The sequence below is a fragment of the Jaculus jaculus genome, chromosome 3 (assembly GCF_020740685.1).
Source record: "Jaculus jaculus isolate mJacJac1 chromosome 3, mJacJac1.mat.Y.cur, whole genome shotgun sequence".
Lineage (NCBI taxonomy): Eukaryota > Metazoa > Chordata > Mammalia > Rodentia > Dipodidae > Jaculus > Jaculus jaculus.
The window spans coordinates 134,241,841-134,269,576 of record NC_059104.1 but is presented as its reverse complement, the minus strand read 5'-3'; the positions used below and the strand labels follow the sequence as shown (position 1 = coordinate 134,269,576).

The following is a 27,736-nucleotide window of genomic DNA, read 5'->3' as shown; positions in this document are numbered from 1 at the left end:
ATCTTCCTTATTCCAATTAACGGTATGATGACATTTGCATTATTATAGCTAAATATATGCTCAATATTTATATTTGTTTTTTTTTCAGTTTCTCTGGTTATTCTCTATGCTTACTCTCCCAGGTAAGCTTTCAAATCATTAGCTCAAGTTCCTCTCATCACCTTGATTTCATTGTGCTGTTGATATTGAATGATTTGTATGAGTATGACAGATCTACAACCCTAATATAACTCAGTCCCATTTGAACATCTCCAGATGCACAGTTCTGATGCAGAAACAAATATGAAAAACCAAGGCAGACTTATGCTTCTAAAAATATCATTTCAATAGTAACGGATTCTAATGAGAACAAATTAGATGAAATTCCAACAAATTAAAAATAACAGAATATTTAATGAAATCAAAGTGGACAGATACCAATAAATACATAATAAATAGGTGAATAAATTAAAAGAAAATGCAAATAAACAGCTGAATGAAATAATAAAGTAGAGCTGGCGCCAAATTGCCTGGTAAGCACTTCTTTTAAAAAATATATTTTAGGGCTGGAGAGATGGCTTAGTAGTTAAAGTTCTTGCCAAAGGACCCAGGTTTGATTCCCCAGGACCCATGTAAGCCAGATGCACAAGTTGACACATGTGTCTGGAGTTTGTGTGTAGTGGCTTCTCTCTCTCTATCTGCCTCTTTCTCTCTCTCTCTTAACTAAATAAAAAAATTACAAAATAAATAAAATATATTTTATATATTTGTTATTTGACAGAAAGAGTGGAAGATGAGAGAGAGAGAGTGAGAGAAAGAGAGAGAGAGAATGGGTGCACCAGGGCCTCTAGCCACTGCAAATGAACTCCAGAGGCCTGAACCACCTTGTGTATCTGGCTTACGTGGGCACTAGGGAATCAAACCTGGGTCCCTAGGCTTTGCAGGCAAGTGCTAAACCATCTCTCCAGCACACTTTTCTTTCTTTCTTTTTTTTGTGGTTTTTCCAAGGTAGGATCTCATTCTAGCTCAGGCTGGCCTAGAATTCACTATGTTGTCTCAGAGTGGCCTCAAATTCTTAGCGATCCTCCTACCTCTGTCTCCTGAGTGCTGGGATTAAAGGTGTGAGTCACCACGCCCAGCCAGCTCACTTTTCTTAATGTTCATACTCATATATTAATACTACTCTCACTTTTGGTTAGGGAAGCTTCTCTTTTCAGATGGTGGTGAGCACTGGGAAGACTCAAAAGACATCATAGTGCTTACATAGTGTCACAAGAAGTGACAGTGGAGTGTTCAGCACTGAGACATCTCTATCACACCTTCCACAACTCAGGGTCCATTGTGGAAGAGGTGGCAAAAAGAATGTAAGAGCCTAAGGAAGGGTAGAACTGCCAACAATGCAATCTTCAAGACACAAAATGGACTGGATATCCATGATCTTGTAGTGCCTGGCACTACCTACACAAGATCTTCATAACAGGAAGAAAAGATGATGACATCAAAATTAAACAGAGACTAACGGAGAGGGGGAGTGAATATGATGAAGGGTGATTTGTGAGGGGGCAAGAGGGGGAGGGGAAGGAATTATCATGGCATATTGTATATAATTATAGATGCTGTCAATAAAAAAAAGTTAAAAAAGGGCTGGAGAGATGGTTTAGCAGTTAAGGCACTTGCCTGTAAAGCCAAAGAAAACAGGTTTGATTCCCCAAGACCCATGTAAGCCAGATGCACATCGTGCTACATGTATCTGGAGTTCATTTGCAGTGGCTGACGGCCCTGGCATACCCATTTGTTCTCTCTCTCTCTCTACCTCTTTCTCTCAAATAAAATACTGTTTAAAAAACAAAAGAAAAGAAAAAAAGCCTAGTGTGGTGGTGCACGCCTTTAATCCCAGCACTTGGGAGGCAGTGGTAGGAGGACAGCTGTGAGTTCAAGGCCACCCTGAGACTACAGAGTGAATTCCAGGTCAGCCTGAACTAGAGTGAGACCCGACCTTGAAAACCAAAAAGAAAGTAGAGCTGGTTGTAGTGTCACATGCTTTAATCCTAGCACTTGAGAGGATGAAGTAGGATGATTAGCCCGGGGCCTGGAGTTGGTTTGCAGTGGCTGGAGGCCCTGGAGCACCCATTCTCCCTTTCTCTCCAATAAATAAATTAACAAATAGAAAGCCTTGGGCCAGAGAGATGGCTTAGAGGTTCAGGTGCTTGCCTGCAAAGCCAAAGGACCCAGGTTCAATTCCCCAGGACCCACATAAGCCAGATGCACAAGGGACACATGCATCTGGAGTTCATATGTAGTGGCTGGAAGCCCTGGCATGCCTATTCTCTCTCTCTCTCTCTGTCCCTGCTTATTTCTCCCTCTCAAAAATAAATAAATAGAAATATATTTTTTTAAATAGAAAGCCTCACTAAGAGAACAAATCAAATGGAAGACAGGATATCAGGTCTTTAAAACAAGGTTGATTAATTAGAACAGATCATAACACAGATAAAATAATAAGAAACCACAAACATAACATAAAGGATCTATGGGACACCATTAAAAGATCCAATCTACAAATCTGAGGCATAGAAGAAGGAAAAAAAATGCAAGCTAAATGTGTAGATAATATGTTCAATAATATCATAGCAGAAATCTTCACAGATCTAAGAAAAGAGATGGCCATTCAGATAAGGGAATTGTTTAGAATACCAAGCAGACAAGAGAAGGATGTCCTTGTGGTTTAAATGAAATGATGTACATCATTTCATTTAAACCACAAGGACATTAGGCTTATGTGCTTTTAACACTTGGTCCTCAGCGGGCGGCAATTTAGGAAAGTTGTGGAGCATGTGGGAGGTGCAGCCTTACTGGAGAAGGGAGCGTCACGGGGGCAGAGCTTGAGTCCGTTGTACTGTGAGCTCACAGTTAGCTCACTCTACTGACCCCCTGTTGCTGCTGTGATGAGATGTGATGCCCAGCTGTCTGCTCTGCCATGCTTTCCCTGCCATCATGACACTTACCCTTGAAACTGTAAGCCAAAGTGAACCTTTTCCTCCCATCAGCTGCCTCTGGTCAGGTGTTTTGTTCCAACAACAAGAAGGATTAACGGCTACACTCCTATGTCATATTATAGCAAAAATACTAAGATTGCAGAATAAAAAGCAAATATATTGACAAGCTGAAAGACAGAAGTGCCAAGTCATATATAAAAGCAAATTCATCCGATACTAGCAGATTTATGAATAGAGACTAACCCAGGAGGGCATGGACTACTCCCAACTCCAAAAGACAATGCTTGCTGACCAAGATTACACAAGCAGCAAAGCTGGTACTGGTTACTTTTCTCTTGCTGTGACCACATATCTGGCAAGAAGCAACTTAAGGAAGGAAAATTTTATTTTGGCTTAAAGTTTACAAAGGGAGACGATCCATCATGGTGGGGAAGGAATGGAGGCAGGAGCCATGAAGTAACTACTCACACTGTGAACAGCCAAGAAGCACAGAGCAGACAGGAAGTGGGGCCAAGTTGTAACATCTCAAGGCCCACTCTCAGTGACTCACTTCCTACAGTGAGGCTCCCTCTCCTAAAGTTTCCACAACTTTCCTAAACAGTGCCACCAGCTGGGACCACGTTCTCAAATATATGAGTCTGGGAGAGGGGACATTTCACATTCAAACCACAACAGCTATCCTGTAAAGAGACGATGTCCCAATAATATTTAATCCTCCTGCCTAGAATATAGGAGCACCCGTTAGTAATCAGTTAGCACCTATCTCAAGTGCTTATTGTGATTCAAATGTTCTACTGGTGTAATGAAGCACTGTGCCCACGCCGGCTCATCAGAGAAAGTTCTCAGAAGTCCAGCTGTCTCCCAACAGTAGCACACAGCACAGGCTCCGAGGACATGGCAAGTGCTAGCTATTCATCTTCCGCTTGAGGTTTGTCTTCCAAGGACAACACATTAAATAAACCATCCCACCAAAAATATCTCAAGGTCAGAAAACTGCTGGCTAAAGAGAATCAATCAACAAAGAGTCACTTGTGCATCATGCTGGGCCTCACGGAGATGGCCCTCAGCCGTCCCTCCTTAGCCAGGTGTGAGCTCAGTCACGCTCGAAGGTACAGCATGAACTCCATGTCCGTAAGCGAGGACAAAGCACTCACTATAAGACAGGCGATGGCTCAGTGCTTGCTGCACAACTAAGTCCCTGACTGAGTTCAGCTCCCCAGACTCCACATACAAGCTGGAAGCTGTGGTGGCTTCTATATTCTGTAATTTCCCAGAAGCTCTTCAAAGGAGTGGTAGCCAACAAGAGACCCTGCCTCAAACTGAGGAGGAAGGAGCAGACTGACCCAAAAGTTGCCCTCAGACCTCCACTCGTGGTTCTTTGAATGGCTGTGCCTGCACTCACATACGCATGAACTAAATAAATAAAACAAGCAAAAGTAAATTCAAAAAGATATTAAGGCTGCAGAGGGAGTCCTGTTAATCTTAATGGTGCTAATCCCTTTACAGGCCCCAATTCATCTAATTTCCCACATCTATGCAGAGTGTGGGGAAGAGCTGTTCAGACCACTGCTGGTGAGAGGCAGCATGTGAACTCGATGAGGAGCAGCTCCAGACATCACAATCCAGATACAAATGTACCTACTGTATTGGTCAGGGCTCTCTAGAGGAAAAGAACACACTGTACAGTCCAGCCGATGGGATTTATTGGATTATTTTAGGGGTAAGGGCTAGGCAGCCCAACAATAGCTGTCAGGCATGAGAGCCAGAGAACCTAGTAGCTGCTTAGTCCACCAGCTGGATGCAGGCTTGAGAGCTTGGGAGCCTCATAGCTGCTCAGTCTATAAGGCTGGATGCCTCAGCAGACTCAACTTGACACTGAAGGCCCGGAGGATTTCTGGAGAGCCACTGGCCTTCAGTCCACATTGGATAGCCAAAACAGGGTACATAATGCACGCGTGAGTAGCAAGGGCAGTCAGGCAAAACGCATGCACCAGCAAGTTGCACAGGCACCAGGCAAAAGGGTCCATGCTCTCCTGGAGCTTCTCATGTCCAGTTTGTCAGTGGAAGGGCCACCCACTCACTCTGGCGGAAAAACTTCTTTGCTCAGTTAATCTTTCTGGAAAGGCTCTCACAGACCCAAGAGGCATGTTTCTCACTCCTAATCTGATCAAGTTGACAACAGAGCTCCACAGGCACACCTACTCACACGGATACATGTGCACCCACATATACATACCACACACGTCTGTACCTGAACATACAGGTCACAGATACAGGCATACCTGCACCTGCACGTGGATAGAGATGTAGCCACACGCATGCACAGAATCAAATGCCCACATGCACATACGATGGTAGTTTGCATCCCCAATAGACTCACATGTCTTATTAAAGCTTGTAACTTGGATTTCCAGCCACCTGGCTGGAAGAGGTGCCATTGTGGGCAGATCCTGGGATCTGGCCCTAAGGTGCTACTGGGGCTGGATCTGAATTCCAGGGCAAAAGGTATGCAGAGTAGTGTAAGCTCTGTCTGCATCCCTGCTGTTGGCTGCCCATGTGTGCTTGGCATTTGGTGTGTGCTGGCTACTGGTGGTTTCTCCCTTCTTGGGTCTATGACAGAGGGCCAGCTTCTTCTCCCATTATGGAACTTCCCCTGGATCTGTGAGCCTGAGATAAATCTCATTTCTCTCATAAACTGTGTCTGTTTGGAAATTCATCCGAGCAATGTGGAGCTGACTATAACATGTATGTATATACACATATGCCCACCTACCCTCACAATATACCAATGTACATACACATAGATACATACACACTCATATAAGCAATCACATACTGATGTGCACACTCACATACACTCGTATACACACCCAGCCACTCATTCCTATATGTATTCCTCCCTCTTACAAGTTTGGTACCTTGCATTATTCCTAAATTGATTTCAGACTGATGTATTGCTGATAAAATGTCCAAATATAAAGAAGAGAAACTAGCTGTTCATAGCATAGTACTTTTTTCTCACACAGAGAACTGAGACATTTTTCCTTTAGCAACTAATTTAAATATACACGTATAATATGTATGTTATATATATGTATACATATTTTGTTTTTCCAGGATAGAGTGTCACTCTAGCCCAGGCTGACCTGGAATTCACTATGCAGTCACAGGGTGGCCTCAAACTCACAGCGGTCCTCCTACCACTGCCTGCCAAGTGCTGGGAATAAAGATGTGCCTCACCATGCCCAGTGGTATTTATTTATTTTTTTATTTCCAATAAGAGAGAGAGAGAATGATACTGGTGTGGTGGTATAGGCCTTTAATCCCAGAAGTTGGGAGGCAGAGGTAGGATCCCTGTGAGTTTGAGTCCAGTCTGGGACTATAGAGTGAGTGCCTGGGCCAGAATAAAACCTTACCTTGAAAAAAAAACCCAAAAGAGAGAGAGGAGAGGGAAAGAGAACACTAGAGCCTCCAGATGCATGAGCCACTTTATGCATCTGACTTTACGGGGATACTGAGGAATTGAACCCAGGCATTCAGGCTTTGCAAGCAAGTACCTTTAATCACTGTGTCATCTCTCCAGGCCCAAGATTAAAAAAAAATTTTATTTGAGAGACACACACACACCCACACACACACACACACACACACACACACACACACACACACACAGAGAGAGAGAGAGAGAGAGAGAGAGAGGAAGAAAGAAAGAGGTAGACACAGAGACAGAAAGTATGGGCATGCAAGAGCCTCCTGCATGAGAATGCAAATAAACTTCAGATGCACATACCACTTTGTGCATCTGGCTTTACATGGGTACTGGGGAATCAAAACCAGACCATTAGGCTTTGCAATCAAGTACCTTTAATTGCTGTGAAATCTCTCCATCCCTAAGTATGTGTGTGTCATTGCCCCAGCTTACAGAAGAGGCCAAGTATCAAGGCTGGAGAGCTGGAGAATTAGAGGAAGGCCCTATCCCAGGTCTGTCAGATGTTTGCTGTTGGAAGATGAGAAGTATATTTCACATAGAACTGAAACTTCCTACACTCAATGCTCGGACTTAAATTTTTTTTTTTTTAATGTAGCTATTGTAGTAAAGGCTAACACTTTTCTTTTTTAAAAAAATTTTTTGTTCATTTTTATTTATTTATTTGAGAGTGACAGAGAGAGGGAGAGAAAGAGACAGATAGAGAGAGAATGGGCGCACTAGGGCCTCCAGCCACTGCAAATGAACTCCAGACGCATGCGCTCCCTTGTGATTCTGACTAACATGGGTCCTGGGGAATTGAGCCTCAAACCGGGGTCCTTAGGCTTCACAGGCAAGCGCTTAACTGCTAAGCCATCTCTCCAGCCCACACTTTTCTTTAAAAAATTTTTTTTGTTTATTTTTATTTATTTATTTGAAAGTGACAGACAGAGAAAGAGGCAGATAGAGAGAGAGAGAATGGGCATGCCAGGGCCTCCAGCCACTGCAAACAAACTCCAGATGCATGTGCCCCCTTGTGCATCTGGCTTACGTGGATCCTGGGGAATCGAGCTTTGAACCAGGGTATTTAGGCTTCATAGGCAAGCACTTAACTGCTAAGCCATCTCTCTAGCCCTTGCACTTATAATTTTGAGCATTCTATTCAAGAACACTTGAAACCATCAGTCTCTTGTCTCTGAGGAAGCTGTCTCCATCTGCATATGCAAGGACTCTACCTAAATAAACCTTACCCAGACTGTATAGTCCTAGGATTCCCAGGTCTGGCACAGTAATGGTTTGTTGTGTGCAAGAATGAATGAAAAAGCATGGGAGCTGCATACACTTCCATTTCTACATTGTTTCCTGTAGGACAGAGATCCTGGGACAGGGAACACTCCTCCTTTTTCTAGGAACTGAAGAGGAAATGGGATGACTAATCTTTTCTCAGTTTTAGAATACAGTTTTAAAACTAATTATATAAGCCCAGTTCAATCTGACAGGAGGTGAGTATTGGAGCAAGCATATGATTCTGATCACTTAATTACTTAATAAACCCCAGCTCCTACTTGAGATTTTCATGCACTTTTCACATAGAATAGTATTAAACTGAGCTCTTTCCCCCCTTTTTCTTTTTTCTCTCTCTTTTAAGCATTTAAATTGCAGAGACTAGGGAAAGATTGCAATGAGCAGGGCAGGAAGGAAGCACTTCATCTCAAAAACAGGTTCTTAGGAGACAGGTCCACTGCACTGACCTCTCTGAGCACCCTTCCTGCCTGTTTGTAGCATCCTGTCCTGAGGCCAGTGGTGACCTCTGTGTGTCAGGATCCCCCAACATCTGTGTGGCATGTGGCAAGTGTGGGCACCGACCCAGTCATTCATGGCAGAGGGAGGTCTGGAGGGAAGGGTGTGTGTGTGGGGGGGGGTGAGGGGCTGGAAGAAAGGCCTGTTAGCACACACAGATCCTCCTGAATCAGTAGGGGCAGGGATCCCTGGGGGTGTTTATTTGGTGGTTAAAGCAAGCATTTGTTCCCCATAGCAGCCCACCATAAAGAAAGGGCCACCTCGCTTTTGTTGGAGCCCATCTGTCTAGGTTTGGCCTCTACTCATTACTCGACTTATCGTCACATATCTGGGAGGCTCCAGATGTGCTGAGAGGCCGTCCCTTGATTGGGTGAGCAAGACTGAGCCAATGGAGCCCCAGAAGGGCTTGGTTGCTACTGTGGCATGATTTGTGTTCCCAGTGTGGACAGAGGCTGAGGGATCCCCAGCAGACTCTACTTTTGTTGGGGAAGGACTCTGTGGGTATCTGGATGTACTGAGAGTGTAGCTCAGAGTAGGGACTATCCCACAAAGAAGGAAAGGCTTTCTGTGCCACAACCTGGCCGGACACTCGCCTGTACTTGCTATTTCTGGCAAAGGCCACATTTAGGAGTGGCTGCTGTCTGCAGAAAACCCTACCTTAGAAGCCACTGTGGAAAGGCTCAGGCTCTTTGTGACGACACTGGGGAATGTGTTCCCATCTCCCAAGTTCCAAAAAGTCACAGAAGGTTAGAGCCAGAAGCACCATGAGATATTTATTCTATTCCCATCTCAACCTGAAAACAAAGACCAAGATTCTGAACAAGCTTAAGGACGGAGACCAGCTTGTCTCAAGGCTCAGTTTGGGGACATGAATGGATGTGTCCTGCATCCACTGATCCCATGTCCTCCATAGCCTGCAGAGCATCTGACCACATGATGATTACAGACACTTCCAACAGTGCCAACTGACGTGCAGCGTCTGTGGTGCAGCTGTCACGAACCAGCAGCAAACACAGCAGGGGCGAGGGGATAAGGAGCAGGCAGCAAACATGGCAGCATTATAGAGGAGGGCAGAGTGGGTGAGGGTCCTGCAGGCAGGGCACAAACGTTCAGGGCATATCATTCCAATCTGTGTACCACTGCTGCTCAGCACACATGCACAGCATAGGCTCCCAATGTGTGTTAATGCTGTGTAAAGAGCTCTTCCCTCACTCACAAGCCCTGGAGCGCTGATACACTTTTTAAGTAATGAGCAACCCACAGCCCACCCTGTCCCTGTCTTCCAGTTGTACATGGACTTGTCACAGACGTCTTCAACTAACCTTCCCCCAAAGCACTCTAGACCCCTGAGGCACTTGTTCCTCCCACGATGCTCAGGATCTAGGAAATTATGCCATTCTTCAACTGTGCCAGACAAACACTGGAATCACGCGGCCACTCTCCTCCCAAATCCTACATCTGATCAGCACATCTCTTACTTTTGAGAATCTGATTGCTATAGCGGGTCTGAGTCACCTCCACTTCTTATTGCAATCACCTCCTAAATGGCCTCCTGGTCTTTATCCCTCAGCAGTCCCCACTTTTGTGTATTCTAACTGAGCTGACAGTGAGCCTACCGACACAGAAGCTCAGGCCAAAAATTCTGCAGTGGCTTCTTACTAAGTCCAGCAATGGCCTATGTGTGATGGTCCAGTGCAATCTAGTCCTGTGTTCCTATGGTGAGCAACCTTGTCATATTCTGCTGCCTTGAAGCCTCTGTGCTGTGTGGCATTGCCTCTGGCAAACTCCTGTCCTAGGGCCTCTGCACTGCTAAAATATTTGCCTGCAACGCCCTTTCCAGGGTTGTTTGTGCAGCTCCCTCATTTTCTTTGAGCTTTACTCAAATATTTCTTTCATGAGGCCTTCTGTGGCTACTCTGACTTGCCCTGAACAACTCATATGCTGCTAGTGGCAGGTGAAATGGTACAGGCAACATAGTGAATGGCTTGGTTGTTCCTTCACTTGTTAAACAGTTACATCTAACCCTGCCATTCCACTCCTAGGTATATAACAAAGAGAAACAAAAAACATAGGCCTACAAAAAAACCTGTCCATGAATGTTCACGAGAACACCATTCATAATGGCTAAAGGGTTTTTTGTTTTTGTTTTTGTTTTTTCCTGTCTGGCTCTGTTTTTCTCCTTGGAGCTTGTGTCCATCTAGTAGACAACAGATTCCTACTTGGTGATCTTGTTCAACAGCCGTCTGCCTCCACTGGAACGTGAGCTCGGTGTTCGCTCTGACTTCTCAATCCCTAGGCCTGGAGCCTCGTCCATGTGCTGTGAGCGTTTGATGATTGAAGGCTGCATTCTTGGAGGGGGTATTATTCTTTGAAGAAACTGATGAATTCCATGTTGATGTTTATTTACTCGCAAGCAGAAAGAAACAGAGAGGCAGAGAGAGAGAGAGAGAATGGGCACACCAAAGCATTTAGCACTGCAAATGAACTCTAGATGCATGTGGCATTTTGTGGGTACTAAGGAACCCAGTCACCAGGCTTTGGAGGCAAGTGCCTTGATCTCTGAACCACCTCTCCAGTCCTCCATACTAATATTTTATTTAAGATGTTTCTCTACGTATTCAAATTTGCCTATGGACTTTTCCCCCATGTTGATCAATTTTTCTTTGCTTATGTTCTCTTCTAATAATTTGGAATGTCTGAATCTTGTTTTGAAAGTTTGGTTATCTGTATTTTTAATTTTTTTTGTTTATTTTATTTATTTATTTGAGAGCTACAGATAGAGAAAAAGAGAGAGAGAGAGAGAGAGAGAGAGTTTGAATGGGCACGCCAGGGCCTCCAGCCACTGCAAATGAACTCCAGACACATGCGCCCCCTTGTGCATCTGGCTAACGTGGGTCCTGGGGAATCAAGCCTTGAACCAGGGTCCTTAAGCTTCACAGGCAAGTGCTTGACCACTAAGCCATCTCTCCAGCCCTGTTATCTGTATTTTTGATTAACTAGGTCTGTAGTGGTGCTAAGAATCTAATAAAATCTATTACCTAGTATAAAATAAGAATCTTAGTACATTTGAGAATTCTTCCTCATCTTTGTCCCCAACTGGTTTCTATAGTGGGAGCATTGAATGGGAGAGTGAATGGGACATCCACTGCAGATAGTCAGATGGGACCTCTGCAGGAGACCATGTCCGAGCTGCAGACACAGCAAGAAATGGGGAGAGTGGGCCTCTCTGGAGAAAGCATCAGCTTGTGCAAAGGCTCTGTGGTGGGTGGCACCAGACATATTTAGGGGACAGAAAGGACATCAGGGAGAAGACAGAATGGTGAATGGGGCTCTTGGGTTTGCAGGTCTGACTGAGATGAATTTTGCTCTAGGAGCTGTGGAGACCAAGTCTTAGTGAGCAGGGGGCTGTGATCCTGTGGATTGTGTATCACGGGCTCACGGGCTGCTGTGTGAGGAATGGCAGGGAGGCCAGGGGAGGGGAGGGTGCAGGGCCAGGTAGGCAATGGGCAGACTGATGTCTTCTGGAGGCAGGTGAGGGAGGGGAGAAGAGAACGGAAGGCTGACTCTTGGATTTCAGCTGAGCAAATGAGTGGACAGGGAGGCTGCTGATGTTAAGGGGGAGAGAGGGCAGCCATTTAGGTGTTCTGTCTGAGATGCCTGGAGCACACAGCCCATTGGACCCGGTGGGCACTGTGGGAAGTTGCTGCAGAGCGGGTCTGGGTGCAGTAGGGGCAGGGTGAGGAGGGCCTGGGCACCGCCTCTAGGTACAAAGTGTTGAGCAAGGCTGAATTAGGTCTCTGGGTAGAATGGAGACAAAGTAGGAGACCCAAGAGCATATGGGGATGTGGGAAAGAGGGAGCAGCAAGACAGATATACTGGTGTTGCCTGTGAGGTAGACGGGAACTGTGGAGTGAGACCTCGCTGCTGCTGCACAGGGCGGGCACTTCACAAAGGGATGCGCTACCCAGCGTCGCCAAAGTGCCTGGCTCTGCTCTCGGCAGCCTGCTTATACTAACAGACTTTATCTTACAACTTGACCCTTGGATATACCATTGTCCTATTCTCTAAATGAGGGGACCAAGACCCGGGAGAGTGAACATTTTGCCCAAGATCAAAGGTGTTAGGGGGCCTTGGCTGCCAAGTCCACAGCCATAACCACTGGCCCGCGTGAGCACCACACGGGGGTGGCTGGCTTGTTAGAGAAGTGCAGACTCTGACACTGGCAGAGCCGGGAACATTGGCCTGTGCAACCCTGCGACTGCAGGGGACGCTTCACAAGTCGAGTGTGCTGGAGCAGCTGTGAGTGAGCAGCAGTCAGCGCCAAGGGGATCAGGGCAGAGTGTGATGTGGAGCTGTGGCTGCTCTCGAGCTTACTGGTCTCATGAAGGGGAAGGAGAGGTGGATATGTGAGAAAGACAGCCTGCAATAGTGCAATCCAGGCTCAGCCTGGCCCTTCACAGCTACCTCAGCCACGGGCAAGGCTCCTGGCACAGAGCAAGGACCACCAGCCTCCACATACTCCTGCCCACAATGCTAGTCTCCCAGGAGCACACAGGCAGGCTGGCATAGGGATGGCAATGCTGTGTGGTGTCCACAGAGTGGTGGCTGCTGGAGGAGGCAGTTGGCAGGGAAAAGGGACCTCAACTTTTATTACCAGGCTCATAGACTTTGAGGCTTTACAAAGAAACAATTTAAGAGCTTCTGCTTTAAAAATAGGTAAATTTTAAGTCATGAAAATTTCATGCTTTTGTATTTTTAGAATTGGTTAAAGTAGCATTTTCTCATATAGTTATTTTAAAACCAGAATGTTTTTGAGGAGCTATGGAGATGGCTCAGTAGATAAAGCGCTTGACAAGCAAGCCTGAGTCCCTGAGTTTGGATCCCTAACACCCATGTGAAAAGCCAGACACTATAGCACCAGGGTCTGTAATCCCGGAGGGCCCACGTGGAGAAAGGAGGTGGTCATAGTCTCACCTGGAAGCTCACAGGCTAGCTAGCCTGATGAACGCAGCTGTGAACAATGGGACAGAAGACTCGGCCTCAAACAAGGCAGAAGGTGAGAACTAACACAGGCATGCTCGCTCTCGCTTTTTCTCTCTCTCTCTCTCTCTCATACACACACACACACACACACACACACACACACACACACACGTAGCAATTTTGAGCTGGAGAGATGGCTTAGTGGTTAAGGTGCTTGTTTATGAAGCATAAGGACTCAGGTTTGACACCACAGGACCCATGTAAGCCAGATGCACATGGGGCACATGCATTTGGAGTTTGTCTGCAGTGGCTAGAGGCCCTGGCCTGCCCATTCTTTATCTCTGTCTCGAATAAATAAATAAATAAAAATTTTTTAATAAAAAGGCTATTTTGAGAGAATGCTAAGGATGGATGACATAATCACTTTTCTATAAACTAATTTTTAAAAAATATTTTATTTTTATTTATTTATTTGAGAGAGAGAGATACAGAAATAGGTAGGTAGAGAGAATGGGCACACCAGGGCCTCCGGCCACTGCAAATGAATTCCAGATGGGTGCACACTCTTGTGTATCTGGCTTACATGGGTCCTGGGGAGTCAAACCTGGGTCCTTTGGCTTTGCAGGCAAGCACCTTACCTGCTAAACCATCTCTCCAGTCCCATAAACTAATCTGATACACCTTCCCCCCTTAAAATACCACAATCAATTGGAAGCTCTGTAAGATTTGGAAATGAACTGTGGTAGAAGGGTTATATAGACTCAAGGAATGAGGCACAGAGTGCATCTACACAGAAAAGGACAAGGAACATGAGAAGAATGGAAGCAAACCTTGGGGAAACTCTTCCCCAGGGGGTTGGAGAGATGGTTAAGGTGTTTGCCTATGCAGCCAAAGGTTCTAGGTTTGATTTCCCAGTACCCAACTAAAGCCAGATGCACAAAGTGATGCATGTGTCTGGAGTTTATTTGCAGTGGCTAGAGGCCCTGGCAGAATGGCAGCCCCATTCTCTCTCTCACTCTCTCTTTTTTTCTTTGCTTGAAAATAAATAAATTATTATTTTTTTTTTAAGAAACTGACTCTTGAATAGTCCATGCGCTGCACTGTGAACCCATAGAGAGCTATGAGGAAAGCTAGCTGAACTCTGTGAAAGACTTCAGGGTAAGAGGTGATGATTACTTCTAGCATTTTCCTAATATCCTCATCACCTATAGTGCCTGGCCTATAATAGTCACCCAGTAAAGATCAGTTAAATAAATTATTAATTAGAAGGAGTTAGAAGAATGGATATGAGGATTTCCAGAAGTAAGCCATCTGAAACAAAATTAAGAAAAACCATTCCACTTAAAATGGTACTAAGAAAATACTTAGGAACAAATTTAACTAAGGCAGTAAAAAAAACTTACATACCGGGCTGGAGAGATGGCTTAGCGGTTCAGCGCTTGCCTGTGAAGTCTAAGGACCCTGGTTCGAAGCTCGGTTCCCCAGGTCCCACGTTAGCCAGATGCACAAGGGGGCGCATGCATCTGGAGTTCATTTGCAGAGGCTGGAGGCCCTGGCATACCCATTCTCTCTCTCTCTCCCTCTATCTGTCTTTCTCTCTGTGTCTGTCGCTCTCAGATAAATAAATTTAAAAAAAAAAACTTACATACCAAAAACTACAAAAAACATTGCTGAAAAAAGTTAAAGAGGGGCTGGAGAGATGGCTCAGTGCTTAAGGCGTTTGCCTGGAAAGCCTAATGATCTGGGTTCAGTTCCCCAGTACCCACGTAAAGTTAGATGCACAAGGTGGTCCATGTATCTGGAATTTGTTTACAGTGGCTATAGGCCCTGGTACGCCCATTCTCCCTGTTTCTCTCCTTGAAAATCAATAAATAAAAAGTGTTTTTTAAAGTTAAAGTCCAGGGCTGGAGAGATGGCTTAGTGGTTAAGACACTTGCCTGCGAAGCCTAAGGACCCATGTTCGACTCTCCAGATTAGCCAGACGCACAAAGGTGAGACAAGCGCAAGGTTGCACATGCCCACTAGGTGGCACAATCATCTGAAGTTCGATTGCAGTGGCTGAGGCCCTGGTGTACCAATCTCTGCCCCCCTAAAACAATAAATAAATAAATAGTAAAGTCTAAACAAATGTGAAAGCATCCCATATTTGTGGATTAGAAGATTAATGTATCCATAGCAGCATGCCCCAAACTGATCTACAGATTTGTTATCAAAATCCCAATACAGTTTTAAAATAAGAAATGTACAAGCTTATCTTAATAAATATAAATTTGCAAGAGACTCAGAATTACCAAGACAATTTTGAAAAAGAAAAACCAAGTTGGAGGACTTCAAGACTTACTATAATGCTACCATAATTAGGACAGTCATGCTACAGCATTGGCAGTCCAAAAACAAATCCCTGTGCCCATCAGCAATGGATTTTGACAGAGTGCCAGGAATAGCCAGCGGGGAAAGAAGACTCTTTTTTCAATAAATGGTGCTTGGAGAACTGCATTGCCTCATGAAAACAAATGAATTTGTCACCTTATCTCAAAACATACACAAAAATTAACATGGATCTAAGAACTAAAATTGTAAAACTCTTAGAAGGAAACACAGGAACAAGTATTTATAACATTGGATTAGGCAATGGTTTCTTCAAAATGGCACCAAAGAACAAACAAGAAGAGGAGTAACTGGACCTCACTGAAATTAAACCGTTTTGTGCATTCGGCTGGAGAGATGGCTTAGCACTTGTTTGCAGTTAAGGCACTTGTTTGCAAAGCCTGACAGCTAGGTTCAATTCCCTAGTCTCCATATAAAGCCAGAGGCACGAAGTGGCAAATGCGTCTAGAGTTTGTTTGCAGTGGCAAGAGAACCTGGCGAACCCATTCTCTCTCTCTTCCTCTCCCTCTCTCTCTCTTTGCATTTAAATAAATAAAAAAGTTAAAAAGTTTTGTGCATCAAAGGATGCCATCACTCAGGTGAACACAATGTATCAAATGAAAAAAGATTTATAAATTACATGTCACAAAAACCTTTATAACAGCAACAAAAGGCAAGTAACTCAAGTTTATAATTAATTAATTAATTAATTAGAAAGAGGAGAGAAAGAGAGAGAGGCGGGGGTGGGTGGGTAGAGGGCATTGTCTGCTGCAAAGGCACTTCAGATACACGCACCACTTTGTGCATCTGGCTTTATGTGGGTACTGGGGAATCGAACTTGGATGGCTAGCTTGGTGATCAAGTAGTTTTAACTGCTGAGGCACCTCTCTTGTCCCAAGTAACCCCCCCCACCTTTTTTTCTTTTGGTTTTTCATGGTAGGGTCTTGCTCTAGCCCAGGATGACTTGGAATTCACTATGTAGCGGTCTCCTTACCTCCCAAGTGCTGGGATTAAAGGCATGCGGCACCATACCTGGTCCAAGTAACCCAATTTTAAAAATGGGAAAGGACTTGGATAAACATTCCCCCAAAGAATTCACAAATGAGCAACACGAACATGAGAAGATGCTTAACTGCTCTAGTCATCAGGGAAATGCAAATCAAGACCATGGCTACCACTCATACCCAAGAGAATGGTTAAGAAAGAAGCAAACAGGTGCTGGGAAGGATGTGCAGGCCCTCTCAATCAGTGGTGGTATAGCCAAGGTGTTAAACAGTTTGGCTGTTCCTCAAAGAGTGAAACACAGAGTTCCAGATGACCCAGCAATTCCACCCCTAAGAGAAACACAAACATATATCCATTCAAAAACCTGTACACGAATGTTCATGGACGCACTATTCACAAAGCTGAGAAGCTGATAATATCCCAATTGTCCATTATGTGTGAAAAAATGAGTGGCATGTTTATGTAATACACACTAGGGCCGTGAATGTAATAAAGTCTAATGTGCACACCACAGATTGGCCTCGAAAATAATGCTAAGTGAAACAAGCCAGACGCAAAAGGGTACAAACTGTATACTTCCTCTTATATAAAATGTCCAGAATAGACAAATTCATAGGGGCAGGAAGTGGATTAGGGATTGCCAGGGGGAGGAGCAGGAAGGCAAGGGAGTGACTATATAATGGGCGATGGCTTTCCCTTGCTGGGGATGGACATGTCCTGGAATTAGATTGTGGTAACAGCTGTAATATTGTGACTGTATTAAAAGTCACACAACTGTGGCTGGGCGTGATGGCGCACACCTTTAATCCCAGCACTCAGGAGGCAGAGGAAGGAGGACTGCCATGAGTTCTAGGCCACCCTGAGACTACATAGTGAATTCCAGGTCAGCTTGGGCTAGAGTGAAACTCTACCTTGAAACCCCACCCCCACCCCCAAAAAAGTTACACTAGTTCACAATGGTGAATTTTATCTTCACAAAACCAGGAATCAGCAGCAGCAGCATCATAGTTAAAGCAAGCCCCAGTGTTAAAGGACTGAAATAGAAAAGTCATGCCATGAAATGCTCATAGCCACTGACCTTGCTTTTCTGGGTTGCGGACTTGAGATGGCATATCTTGAATCTCTAAGGTCCATTCTCCTTCTGCCTTTTCTCCCCAACAGTGGACCGTCATGAACTCCCAGTTTGTAAAGCCCTCGTTGGAAAAATCCAGTAACCTGCAATTGGAGATGCAGTATTAGAAAGCTAGGCACTTGCCCCAGGATGGCTGGACAGAGGCAGCAGCACACTGAGGGCTGTGGTCTGCCTGGAGGGACGGATCCTCCCTCAGGAGCCTTCTCTGTCCAGCTGAAGCACAGCCCAGGGCACAGGAAAAAGAGTGGAGGGCAAGGAACCAGCCAAATGCCAAATGTAAGAGTTTCAAACTCTTACAGCCTGGATTTAGCTCTAACATCTATCAGTACTTCTCTGATATCCAAGGGGCAGGCAGGTGTCCCAAACCCAATACAAGATGGTGATGGGTCTGTGTGGTCTCCTTCACCCTCTTAATCCACAGAAGAGGGATCACAAGCACACTGGTTTGCTGTAGGTCCAGTCTACAAAAAGCAACTAAACTGGGACTGGGTGGGGCATTTGGACTCCTTTCTCCACCAGTTGCAGGTGTTTATGAGGCTACTGACCAACACTTTCAGTATCGCCACTTTGCTGCAGAATGTCTATTTGCTTTCCACCTGGGCCCATCCCACAGAACTCATGCTCCAATGCCTGGATGCACAAAAACAGACAGAGGACACAGAATATGACCTGCAGTTGCCCAAAGGAGGCCTTCTGCAATGTGTGTTCATGGAAGATGTGGACATGCCAACTCTGTCTTCAAGCCAGCACTGAGCACAGTTCCTTACACACAAGGGAAAGGAGACAACTATGTATTTTCCAAAAGGCCAGAGCTGAGGCAGCTTGAACATTTGGACTGGGGGAGATGGCAGACGGAGGTGTGAGCACTCCTGGACAAGGCCTGTGAGGACTGGGGAGATGGAAGACGGAGTGTGAATACTCCTGGACAAGGCCTGTGAGGACTGGGGAGATGGCAGACGGAGTGTGAATACTCCTGGACAAGGCCTGTGAGGACTGTGGAGATGGCAGATGGGGTGTGAGCACTCCTGGACAAGGCCTGTGAGGAGTAGGGTACTGTCTGTAACCACTTCCGGGGAGCCTGCCTCAGATGTTGGCCTGAGCCTCTCTTTTCCTTCCCCTCCTGTTTCCACCAGCTCTTGGCTTGCAGCTTCCAGCAGTTTCATTCCCAGATCAAGCAGGAGCAGAGCACCTAGTTGACACCCTCTCTTCTACTTCCTCATCCCAGTCCCCCTCAGTTTTTTTTTTTTTTTGCCACACAGAAACAATTCTAGCTGCCACCCTACCTAGACTACTTCTGTCTTCCTTGTCTTGCAGCACTAGAGATTGAACTCACGACCTCGTGCATGCCCAACAAGCACTCTACCACTGAGCTGTATCTCCAACCCTCTTAAGTTTCGGCTTCTCTATTTTGGAATGAGAATTTTTCATGTAGACTGGACTCTCTGACTGTTCATTAGAAGTCCACATGTGTAAGCTCTGTGTGGCGGCTGTTTCCACGCTTGGTTTGGGGCTCAAATGCTGGCCTGTGATGATGCTGATCAAGGGAATGTTCTCCGCAGGGAGAAGACTGGCGGTGGGGTGGGGTAGTGGCTTGTGCAGAACCTGCCAAAGTCAAGGCTAATGTTCCACACAAAGCCAAGTGGAACTGGCACTCCGGGGATAGGACAAGGACAAACTGTCTCATAAGTGCTGAGGTCCTTTGTAACATCAACTAACCTTAGTGAAAAAAATCTGGCAACCTGAACAGCCCACCAAATGGAGTAATAGATACTAAACCAAAATTTTGATATGACCCATGAAATCTGCCTAGGGGGAAGAATTCCCAGGACTCAGGTGACTGCCAGATGGCCTCAGGGTAATACCTTAAAGTACTTGCAGGCACTCCCTAGTAAATGAGGAATGCCAAATAAACCCAGAAGACTTGCTCTTGGTCCCAGGGGCCTCCAACACTGGGCTGAGATACAGAGCAATGCAGGTCAGGTCAGAAGTGGATGAAAACGGAGCTGGAAGGGGGCACACTGGGGTGTTGGAAGGTTCTTGCAGGTCAGATAGCTCGTAGCTGGACTGACTTTAGTAGGACATGAAGGGCTGCCAAACACTTTTTATCTATATTATCACATTTGATTCTTGTGATATTCTTAATGCTTACAGATGAGTGAAATGGCATTTCCGGAGATGAGGAATAAAGACAGCCCAAGGGCCAGGCTCCTGGGTGGGCAGCATGTGGCATGAGCTTGTCTCTCCAGGCTCTGGGCACACATCTAATCATGATGCCTCTTCTGCTTGCTGCCTACTCCCAGCTGCCAGTGGTTCAGCCTCTCCTAACAGCTGCTGGCACCACTACCTGAGCAGGAAAGCTCTGCCCGAGTCACAGATGACCAACTACATGCCTGGAGGTAGAAATGCAGCAGGAGTAGATAGAAGCAGGGTTCCAGCGAGGAATGGGGAGCACAGGGCACACTGAAGCAGACCAGCCCTCTGCTTAGCTTCAGGCCAAGTGCTGGGAAAGGGGGCCTGGTGCCAGAGAGCTTCTAAACAAATGCTATAAATGTGGATTTTTAGATAAAAAAATTAAAAATCCTCTGGGGCAAACCAGCATCAAGCTTCAGCTTGCTGGTTGGCACCTCCAAACTTCTTGGGCCCCTGCTGGCCTTCCCCATGCAGAGGCCGCCAGTGGCGGGGGTCAGCTCTCAGGAAGAGCGATGTCTCCACACTGCTCCTCTAGGACGGTGGAAGCTGGGAGGGACTCTTGGAACCCATGCACCAGAGGGGGCTCTCAGGATTGAAAGGTTGACACCAACCGAGGACAATGCCCATAACAGGCCCACTGCCTGCCACCGCCGCCCTGTCTGTGGATTGAAGCCGGGCAGTGGGGAGGAAGGCAGAGCACAGTCTCTATTTCCTTGGGACAGTGGCTCTGGCAGCCTTTCATTGCTGTCAAGTATGCAAAACAGGGCAAACTGCCTTTTGCAAGGGCAATGGGCAGGAGGGATGGTACAGGATGGTTCCTGCCAGGTCTGGTCTGAGAACTTTCCCTCCACCCCTGCTTCTCAATGTACCAGGCTCCCGGTGCTCCAGCTAAGTGCTGCAGCAGGCACAGCACTGGTCACGCGTGTTTTCTCACGGACTGCGGGGGGAGGGGAGGCAGGTGCCAGTTCTGGTTTTCAAGAGAAATGGGAGATTCTGGTTTATCTGTGAAGCCTTTCTTTTTCTCTTAGCTAGAAAGAGACATAAGGTGCCCCAGTTCTGCCCCAGTATCCTCAAGTTCCTACAAACCACTGCACTCTATTCACCTGTAAGCTACGTAAGTACATCCAAGCCCTTGCCCTTGGGATCAAAATTTGTGGAAGAAATGACTACAGCCTTCCACAAACCATGCAAAGGGCTCTGGTCCAAGTGCATGTCTGAGCTTGAATCGTTAGGGGAGAAGGCTGCAGAGAGCAGCCCAGGAGTCTTCCCTATACCCAGCTGAGTCTAGCCATGCAGGGTCTCAGGGCTGCCTGGGGTAGGGGATGCTCCAGGAGACAAATGATGCTCCTTGGGATACCCATGCTTGTTCAATGCCAGCTCAATAGGGTGGGCATGATCATTAGTGTTCCTGCAAGAGCACTGAGGGTATAGCCTTCTATACTGTCCCTTAGTGAGGGCACAGCCTGGGTTCTACTCTGTCCCCCAATGAGGGTGCATGCTAGGCTCTATCTGTCTCCTATACAACACACTTTTTTCCACTTTCTTTGTCACTTTTTTCCTTCCTGACCATTAAGGTTTGCCAGCTTTGCTTTATACAGGTCTCAGCAAGCAGCTTTCCAGAGAGCTAGGGAGGAAGGAGGCTGCCTGTACACCTGTGAGATCTTTTGTGTGCAGAGAGCCTTGCAGGGAACCAAAGTGGATGGGGCCTTCATGAGGAGCAAATCGCAGCCTTACCTCTTTGCCAAAAGTTGTGATTTGGTTCCAGAGGGAGAAATCAGGTGGATCTGAAGGTCTCCACGGCGTGGGTGGGAGATGGAGACACGGACCACCACATGTTCCAAGTAGACCACACGCTGATCTGAACGGTCAGCACAGGCGCTGGTCAGGGCTGTGGTGCGCAGCACCTGCACTATAGGGATGCTCCTGGGGAGGAAGGACAGGCTCAGACTGGGTACCTGAGTCTAAGTCTCACACACAGAGGTCATGGACTCAAATTTCCAACCCTCCCTCCTGCCCTGGTGTGGCCTCTGGGTGCTGAGGGTCCCCAGGGAACCTCTGAGGCCTTACTCTATGATGCCCCATTCTGACTTTGGTAACCTGCTCAGAAAACTCTATGGTTTTAAAACTAGTTTTAGGTCCTCTTGCAGACTTGGCCCAAATATCTAGGCATCTACTTGATGGTACCCAGGAGATAATTTTTCTTTGAGGAGCACATGGCCAGTACACTTCCTCAATGGCCTGGGGTCTGTCTGTAAGGCTTTAATATCATATAACTTTGTTTCAAAGAAAATAGAAGTCACAATGCTGAACAATGACAAGAAGTTATTTCCTGGCTGACCAAGTAGCACTTGGGGCTGATGGGCTGATGGGAAAGCTTAAAAGGATTAATCCTATTTCATCCAGGAAGACATTAAGGATTGCACTTGGGTCACTGGGATCTGAGGCCCCATTCATTTGCCTCAATCTCTATCCAAGTCACCTTGCACAGGTGCTTGCCTGGACCTACACTCAAGGACCAAGGTCCTTCATCAAGACTGGCTGACCCCTGCCAGTGAAGGCAAGGAATGACAGTACTCTACAGCCTAAGGACACTTTCATCACAAGGGACGAAATGTGAGGACAAACATGGCTCTAATCACTCATGAGTCATTTCCACCAGATTTTGGTGCATAATATAGACACAATCTTGCTCAAAGATTGTTGTGACAGCTCGTGTCTCTACAGAGTCTGGTTCCATCCCTAACAATTTGCAAAAATGAAGGAACACGGCATTCTTCAGGGAGACCAGATTGCCACCACCAGCACATTAGCAATTCCCCACTACTTGGCCCATGCTGGGTTTATTACAGGAGCACTTTTCCCATTGTGCAAGACTTCCCTCAGGGACGCTCCGAACCTGTGCTCGAATCTCTTGGGAATTGCATAGCTGGGCTCTCCTGGCCCCGAGTCATAAAAAACAATCAAAACAGTTAGAAACCATGATGTAATTCCTCAGAGACTCTGTAAATATTTGAAAACACGTTTTTCATGCACCATAAACTGATTTACAGGTGCTGGCTTCTTTCACTGCTTTCTCCATGTTTTACTGTCTGTGTTTACTGGTGAGGGCCCCATCACTGTGGCAGAGGGCGCACACCAGTGGAAAGCTCTGGAGAGTTCCAGGCGCTGCAACACCAAACATAACTACAGGTAAAGGGGTGCAGTTCACCCACCCACACGTCCAAGATGCAAACTGGGTGTGTCAGAGGCAGGGGCCTCCTTAAGTGTGCTGGTAGGGAAATAGTCACTAATGCTTTCCTGAGACTTCAAAACGTAGCACCCCGAGAGCCAGAAATGACCTCACTCTCAAACCTCTAGCACTTTTCCAGGTCAGAATAGTAAAATCAAGGTGGCAAAGAAACAAAGCACCAACCAAGCTTCCAACTGTCTGGACCCCAGACTGCTGCTAGATGCTAAAGACCTGCACCACTCTTAAAAACAGACCTAGATCCCTCCACAGAAACCTTAACTCCACTGAGAAGATGCAGCTGTTAAAAGCAAACAAAAGAAGGGTACAGAAAGAGACGACCAGACCCCATCCTTCACTTGCCCAGACGCCTAGCTCCCCGCTGTCCTGCCCCAGGCTCACAGTACCAGTATCCACACTGAGAAAACCTCAGTGAGAGTATGAGCATCACTTGTCTTTGATGTGGTCAGCCCAACTCCAGCTAAGGAACCCCAGCAGCTGGGTGAGCAGGGCCGCTCTGCCTGCTGTGCCAAGGTGGTGGCTGGATGAGCAGCTCAGCTCCTTGGGCAGTGAATGGCCTCTGCTGCTTGGGTTTTCATAGCCAAGATATCACCCTCCCCAGGGGATGAGCCCACCTGGGAAACAAGGCTCACTGTAACTATTCGTTTTTATGTGAAATCTCTTAACTGTGAAATCGCTCACTTCCAGGCCACCAGGACTCAATTTCTGCGAGTTCTAGGCAGAGCTGGGAGTCAGGACAGCTGCCCTCTGCGAGGACAGCAGTACTGCCTTCCTTTGCACTTGGTTGCTGCCTCCACTGCTGCTGCAATAAACAACCTATCACCCCACAGGAGGGCCTTCTAGATGTCCTTGCAGAATGCAAGAGGAAGCAAGCTCCAAAATATGTCACAACAGCTGAGCTGCTTTTGTGCTCTGTTTCAGATAGAAGCTCCAAGAAGTCATGAAGCTGAGTAGCAAAAGTCATCGCTTTTAAGATTCACTTAACTCCAAGACAGAAAGGAAAGCAGTTAGAAATTTTTAAAAATGGAAATCATTCCCTACTCTGCAGTCATTTTAAAGATAATACAGAAAATGCAAGTCAACTGTAAAGTAATTTATTTCTTAGGTTAAGCAATGCAGAGGGATTATCTTTGTCATGCAAACTCAGCTTAACTGCACTTTCAACATGAAATTGATTTAGAAAGATCTAAAAGTTCCCTGGATACTCAAAATGGTTTTCTATCATTAAATTCTGTGATACTGTCTTGCACATAAACATCTTCTGAGAGCCCTAGAAGAACTCAAGGAGCTAGACATTCCCATGGGCCTGTTTTTTTTTTTTTAAGTTTTATTTATTTATTTGAGGTATGGGGGGAGGGGAGAAATAGGCAGGGGGAGAGAGAGACAGAGAGAGAGAGAGAGAGAGAGAGAGAGAGAGAGAGAGAGAGAGAGGGAATGGGAATACCAGGGCTCTAGCTGCTGCTAATGAACTCCAGACATGTGTTCCCCCCCCCCCCTTGTACATATGGCTTACTTGGGTCCTGGGGAATTGAACTTGGGTCTTTTGGCTTTGCAGGCAAGTGCCTTAACTGCTAAGCCATCTCTCCAGCCTCTGCTTTTTTTTTTTTTAAAGCTAGGGTCCCTGGATTTGGACAAGATCCCTGAGGACATGGAAATGTCATTTCCTATCAAAGTAGCCTTCAGAATTAATTACCCATGCTCCAGATATTCTCTACTCATGTTTAGTTCTATGGACCTACAGAGGACTACCTAACAATAGTCATCATACTGACATGCTACTATCTACTCTACCCAGGCCACCAATGTGGTGGTCTCTTACTTTTCACCAATGCAGAAAGGTGTAGAAAAGTTCCTGATTTTCTGAAACCCTTATAGCATCAGAGTAACAAAGTCCAAGATTAATGTTTTTAAGGAATCATATGAATATCTAATACATGCATTTTTAAAAATGTTATTTATTTAATGAGAGATAGAGACAGAAAGGCAGATAGATAGAGTGAGAGCATGGGCACTCCAGGGCATCTAGCCACTGTAAGTGAACTCCAGACTGTTCCATCTTGTGCATCTGGTTTTACGTGGGTACTGGGAATTAAACGGGAGTCCTTCCACTTTGCAGGCAAGTGCCTTAACCAGTAAGCAGTCTCTCCAGCCCCCCAGATCAATGTTTTTAAGTGATGAAACGGCAGGAAAGAGCAGAGGAAGGCAGGCCCCAGGTTGAAGACCTCCACTAGTAGGGTCCCCCGATTCTCCACTTTCCTTTCTGTCCTAGCCAAGAAGCTATTACAAGTTAATGTGATGGTTAAGACCTGGTTGTCAAGCAGGTGTAATTAGGAATCCACAGACATTCCTCTTGGGTGGGCCTATGAGGCTGTTTCCAGGAAGCATTAATTGAAGGAGCAAGTCCTTCCTCCAGAGTGTGCAGCCTTCCCCATCCTGGCAAGGAAGCTCTGAAAGGACACAGCCCCTTTTCACTTGGCTGCCTGTCCTACTCACTTACCTCCTCACTAGTATGTACCTTCTACCTGGCTGCCTCCAGCTATTCACTCATACATGGCATCTTCCCTGCTTGACTATCTCTTGTGGACATTGGAACTGAGTTTCACCAGCCTTTAAATGTGGACTGAGGATCAGTGGCTCTCCAGGAATCCTCCAGGCTTTCAATGCGGGATTTGGACTGTTGAAGAATCCAGTTTATGTGGACTGAGCAGCTACTGGGCCCCTTGAATCTCAAACCTGAAGGCAGCTATTGTTGGACTTCTGTAAGCTAATCCAATAAACCCCCTTGTTAATACAATTCATTCTATTGGTTCCTCCAGAGAACCCCGACTGATATAGTTGGGATTTCTTCATGAGTAGACTGGACCTTTGTATTACTAGGCTGACGCTGCCCTTCCATGCTGCAGGGCTGGGAGCAAGAGCCAATCCAGGCCTTTTCCTCATCAGATAATTCTAAGCCATGGTCAGAGACCCATGAGAATCAGGAGGTAGCCATGTCCTTCCCTCCAGATACAGCTGGCGTGTTTGGATGAGACAGAAGGGGTGGCTGAGGTGAGGCTCACTGTGTAGAAGCTTGTCTAGGAACTGTTTTCACTGACCAGTATAAAGAGTGGTGAGTAGTGGGTAGACAGAGGTACCAGGAGTACTCATACGAAATTCAGACACAGGAGAGTGAGTTGCTGAACTACTTCTTAGATCTATGTATTAGAATAGATGGTCTAAGATAGAGGGCATTTTGTTAATCTGATTTTCTTACTCATATTAGCTCACATTAACAATTTTCTTTAGATGGCATTAGTTTTTTTTTTGTTTTTTTGAGGTAGGGTCTTACTCTAGTCCAGGCTGACCTGGAATTCACTCTGTAGTCTCAGGGTGGCCTTGAACTCACGGTGATCCTCCTACCTCTGCCTCCCGAGTGCTGAGATTAAAGGAGTGCGCCACCATGCCTGGCTATATGGCATTACTTTTTGGTTTTTTTTTTGTGTGTGTGTGGGTTTTTTTTGCGGGGGGGAGTTCAGAGTGGGGTCTCACTCTTGCCCAGGCTGACCTGGAATTAGTCTCGGGCTGACCTCAAACTCATACTGATCTTCCTACTTCTGCCTCCCAGGTGCTGGGATTAAAGTTGTGCACCGCCATGCCCGGCTTTTAAATTTTTTATTTTTTGAGACAGGGTCTCATGTAGCCCAGACTGGCCTTGAATTCATTATGTAGCTGAGATGACCGTGAACTCCTGACCTTTTGGGTACTGGAATTACAGGCCTTTGCTACCATGCTCAGCTAGATGAAATCGTGTGTGTGTGTGTGTGTGTGTGAGAGAGAGAGAAACAGAGAGAGAGAGAGAGAGCGAGCCATATGTTGATACTGTGTGTCTTCCTCCTGATCTTCATCTTATTTATTCAGACAGGGCCTCTCACTTGAACACAGAGCTTGCTGGCTTGGCTAGTCTAGACCGCCGGCTTGCCCTGAGCATCCCCTCAATACCCCTACCCAGCAGTTCTGTGGTGCTGGGGTCTGAATTCAGATCCTCACACTTGTGCGGTAAGCCCCTTACTGACTGAGCCAGCTCTTCAGCCCAAGATGAAATTGTGTTTAGTGATCAAGCTACAGTATGGCATGTAGGCCATAAATAAAACTTAACAACAAACATGAAGCTACTCTGCACTGGTTTAGACGATGCTGCCCACGATTAATCAGGCTATAAGGTATTTTCACATACAATGTTTAAATTTATAATGTGCCTTTCGTCTGTATGAAATGAGGGAGCTTCATTCTCTGGCTTTAAACATGTCTTCCAATACTAATTGAGATGCAGTCTAATGGGGAGTAAAACAACAATAAAATCTGTAGTCAGGTCTCATTATTCAGAGTCTGTATTTGCATGTTTATGTATTCACTAAAATGTATATGTATACCCAGATTCAGTACTTGTGGCACTTCTGTGGTCCTCTGTGGAGATGCACAGAGCAGCAAAGTGTCTGTGTCGCCCAACATGCATGTCCATGCTGAGGTGGAAAAACACGGCGGGCCTCCGTGTTTCAGCGCTCAGACTGTAACACGCTTCTGTTGCAGCCCAC

At 46.1% G+C, this 27,736-nt stretch overlaps 1 protein-coding gene across 1 annotated transcript in view; it reads right to left on the bottom strand.

The window, feature by feature from the left end:
* Pcsk6 (proprotein convertase subtilisin/kexin type 6) overlaps nucleotides 1-27,736 on the bottom strand; it is a 205,664-nt gene that overhangs the window by 58,750 nt on the left and 119,178 nt on the right. Inside the window, exons 12-13 of the mRNA XM_045146095.1 lie at nucleotides 21,653-21,841; nucleotides 17,675-17,811 (exon numbers count right to left, since the gene is read on the bottom strand). Coding sequence (XP_045002030.1) covers nucleotides 17,675-17,811; nucleotides 21,653-21,841 — 326 coding nt within the window. The remainder of the gene's footprint in view (nucleotides 1-17,674; nucleotides 17,812-21,652; nucleotides 21,842-27,736) is intronic.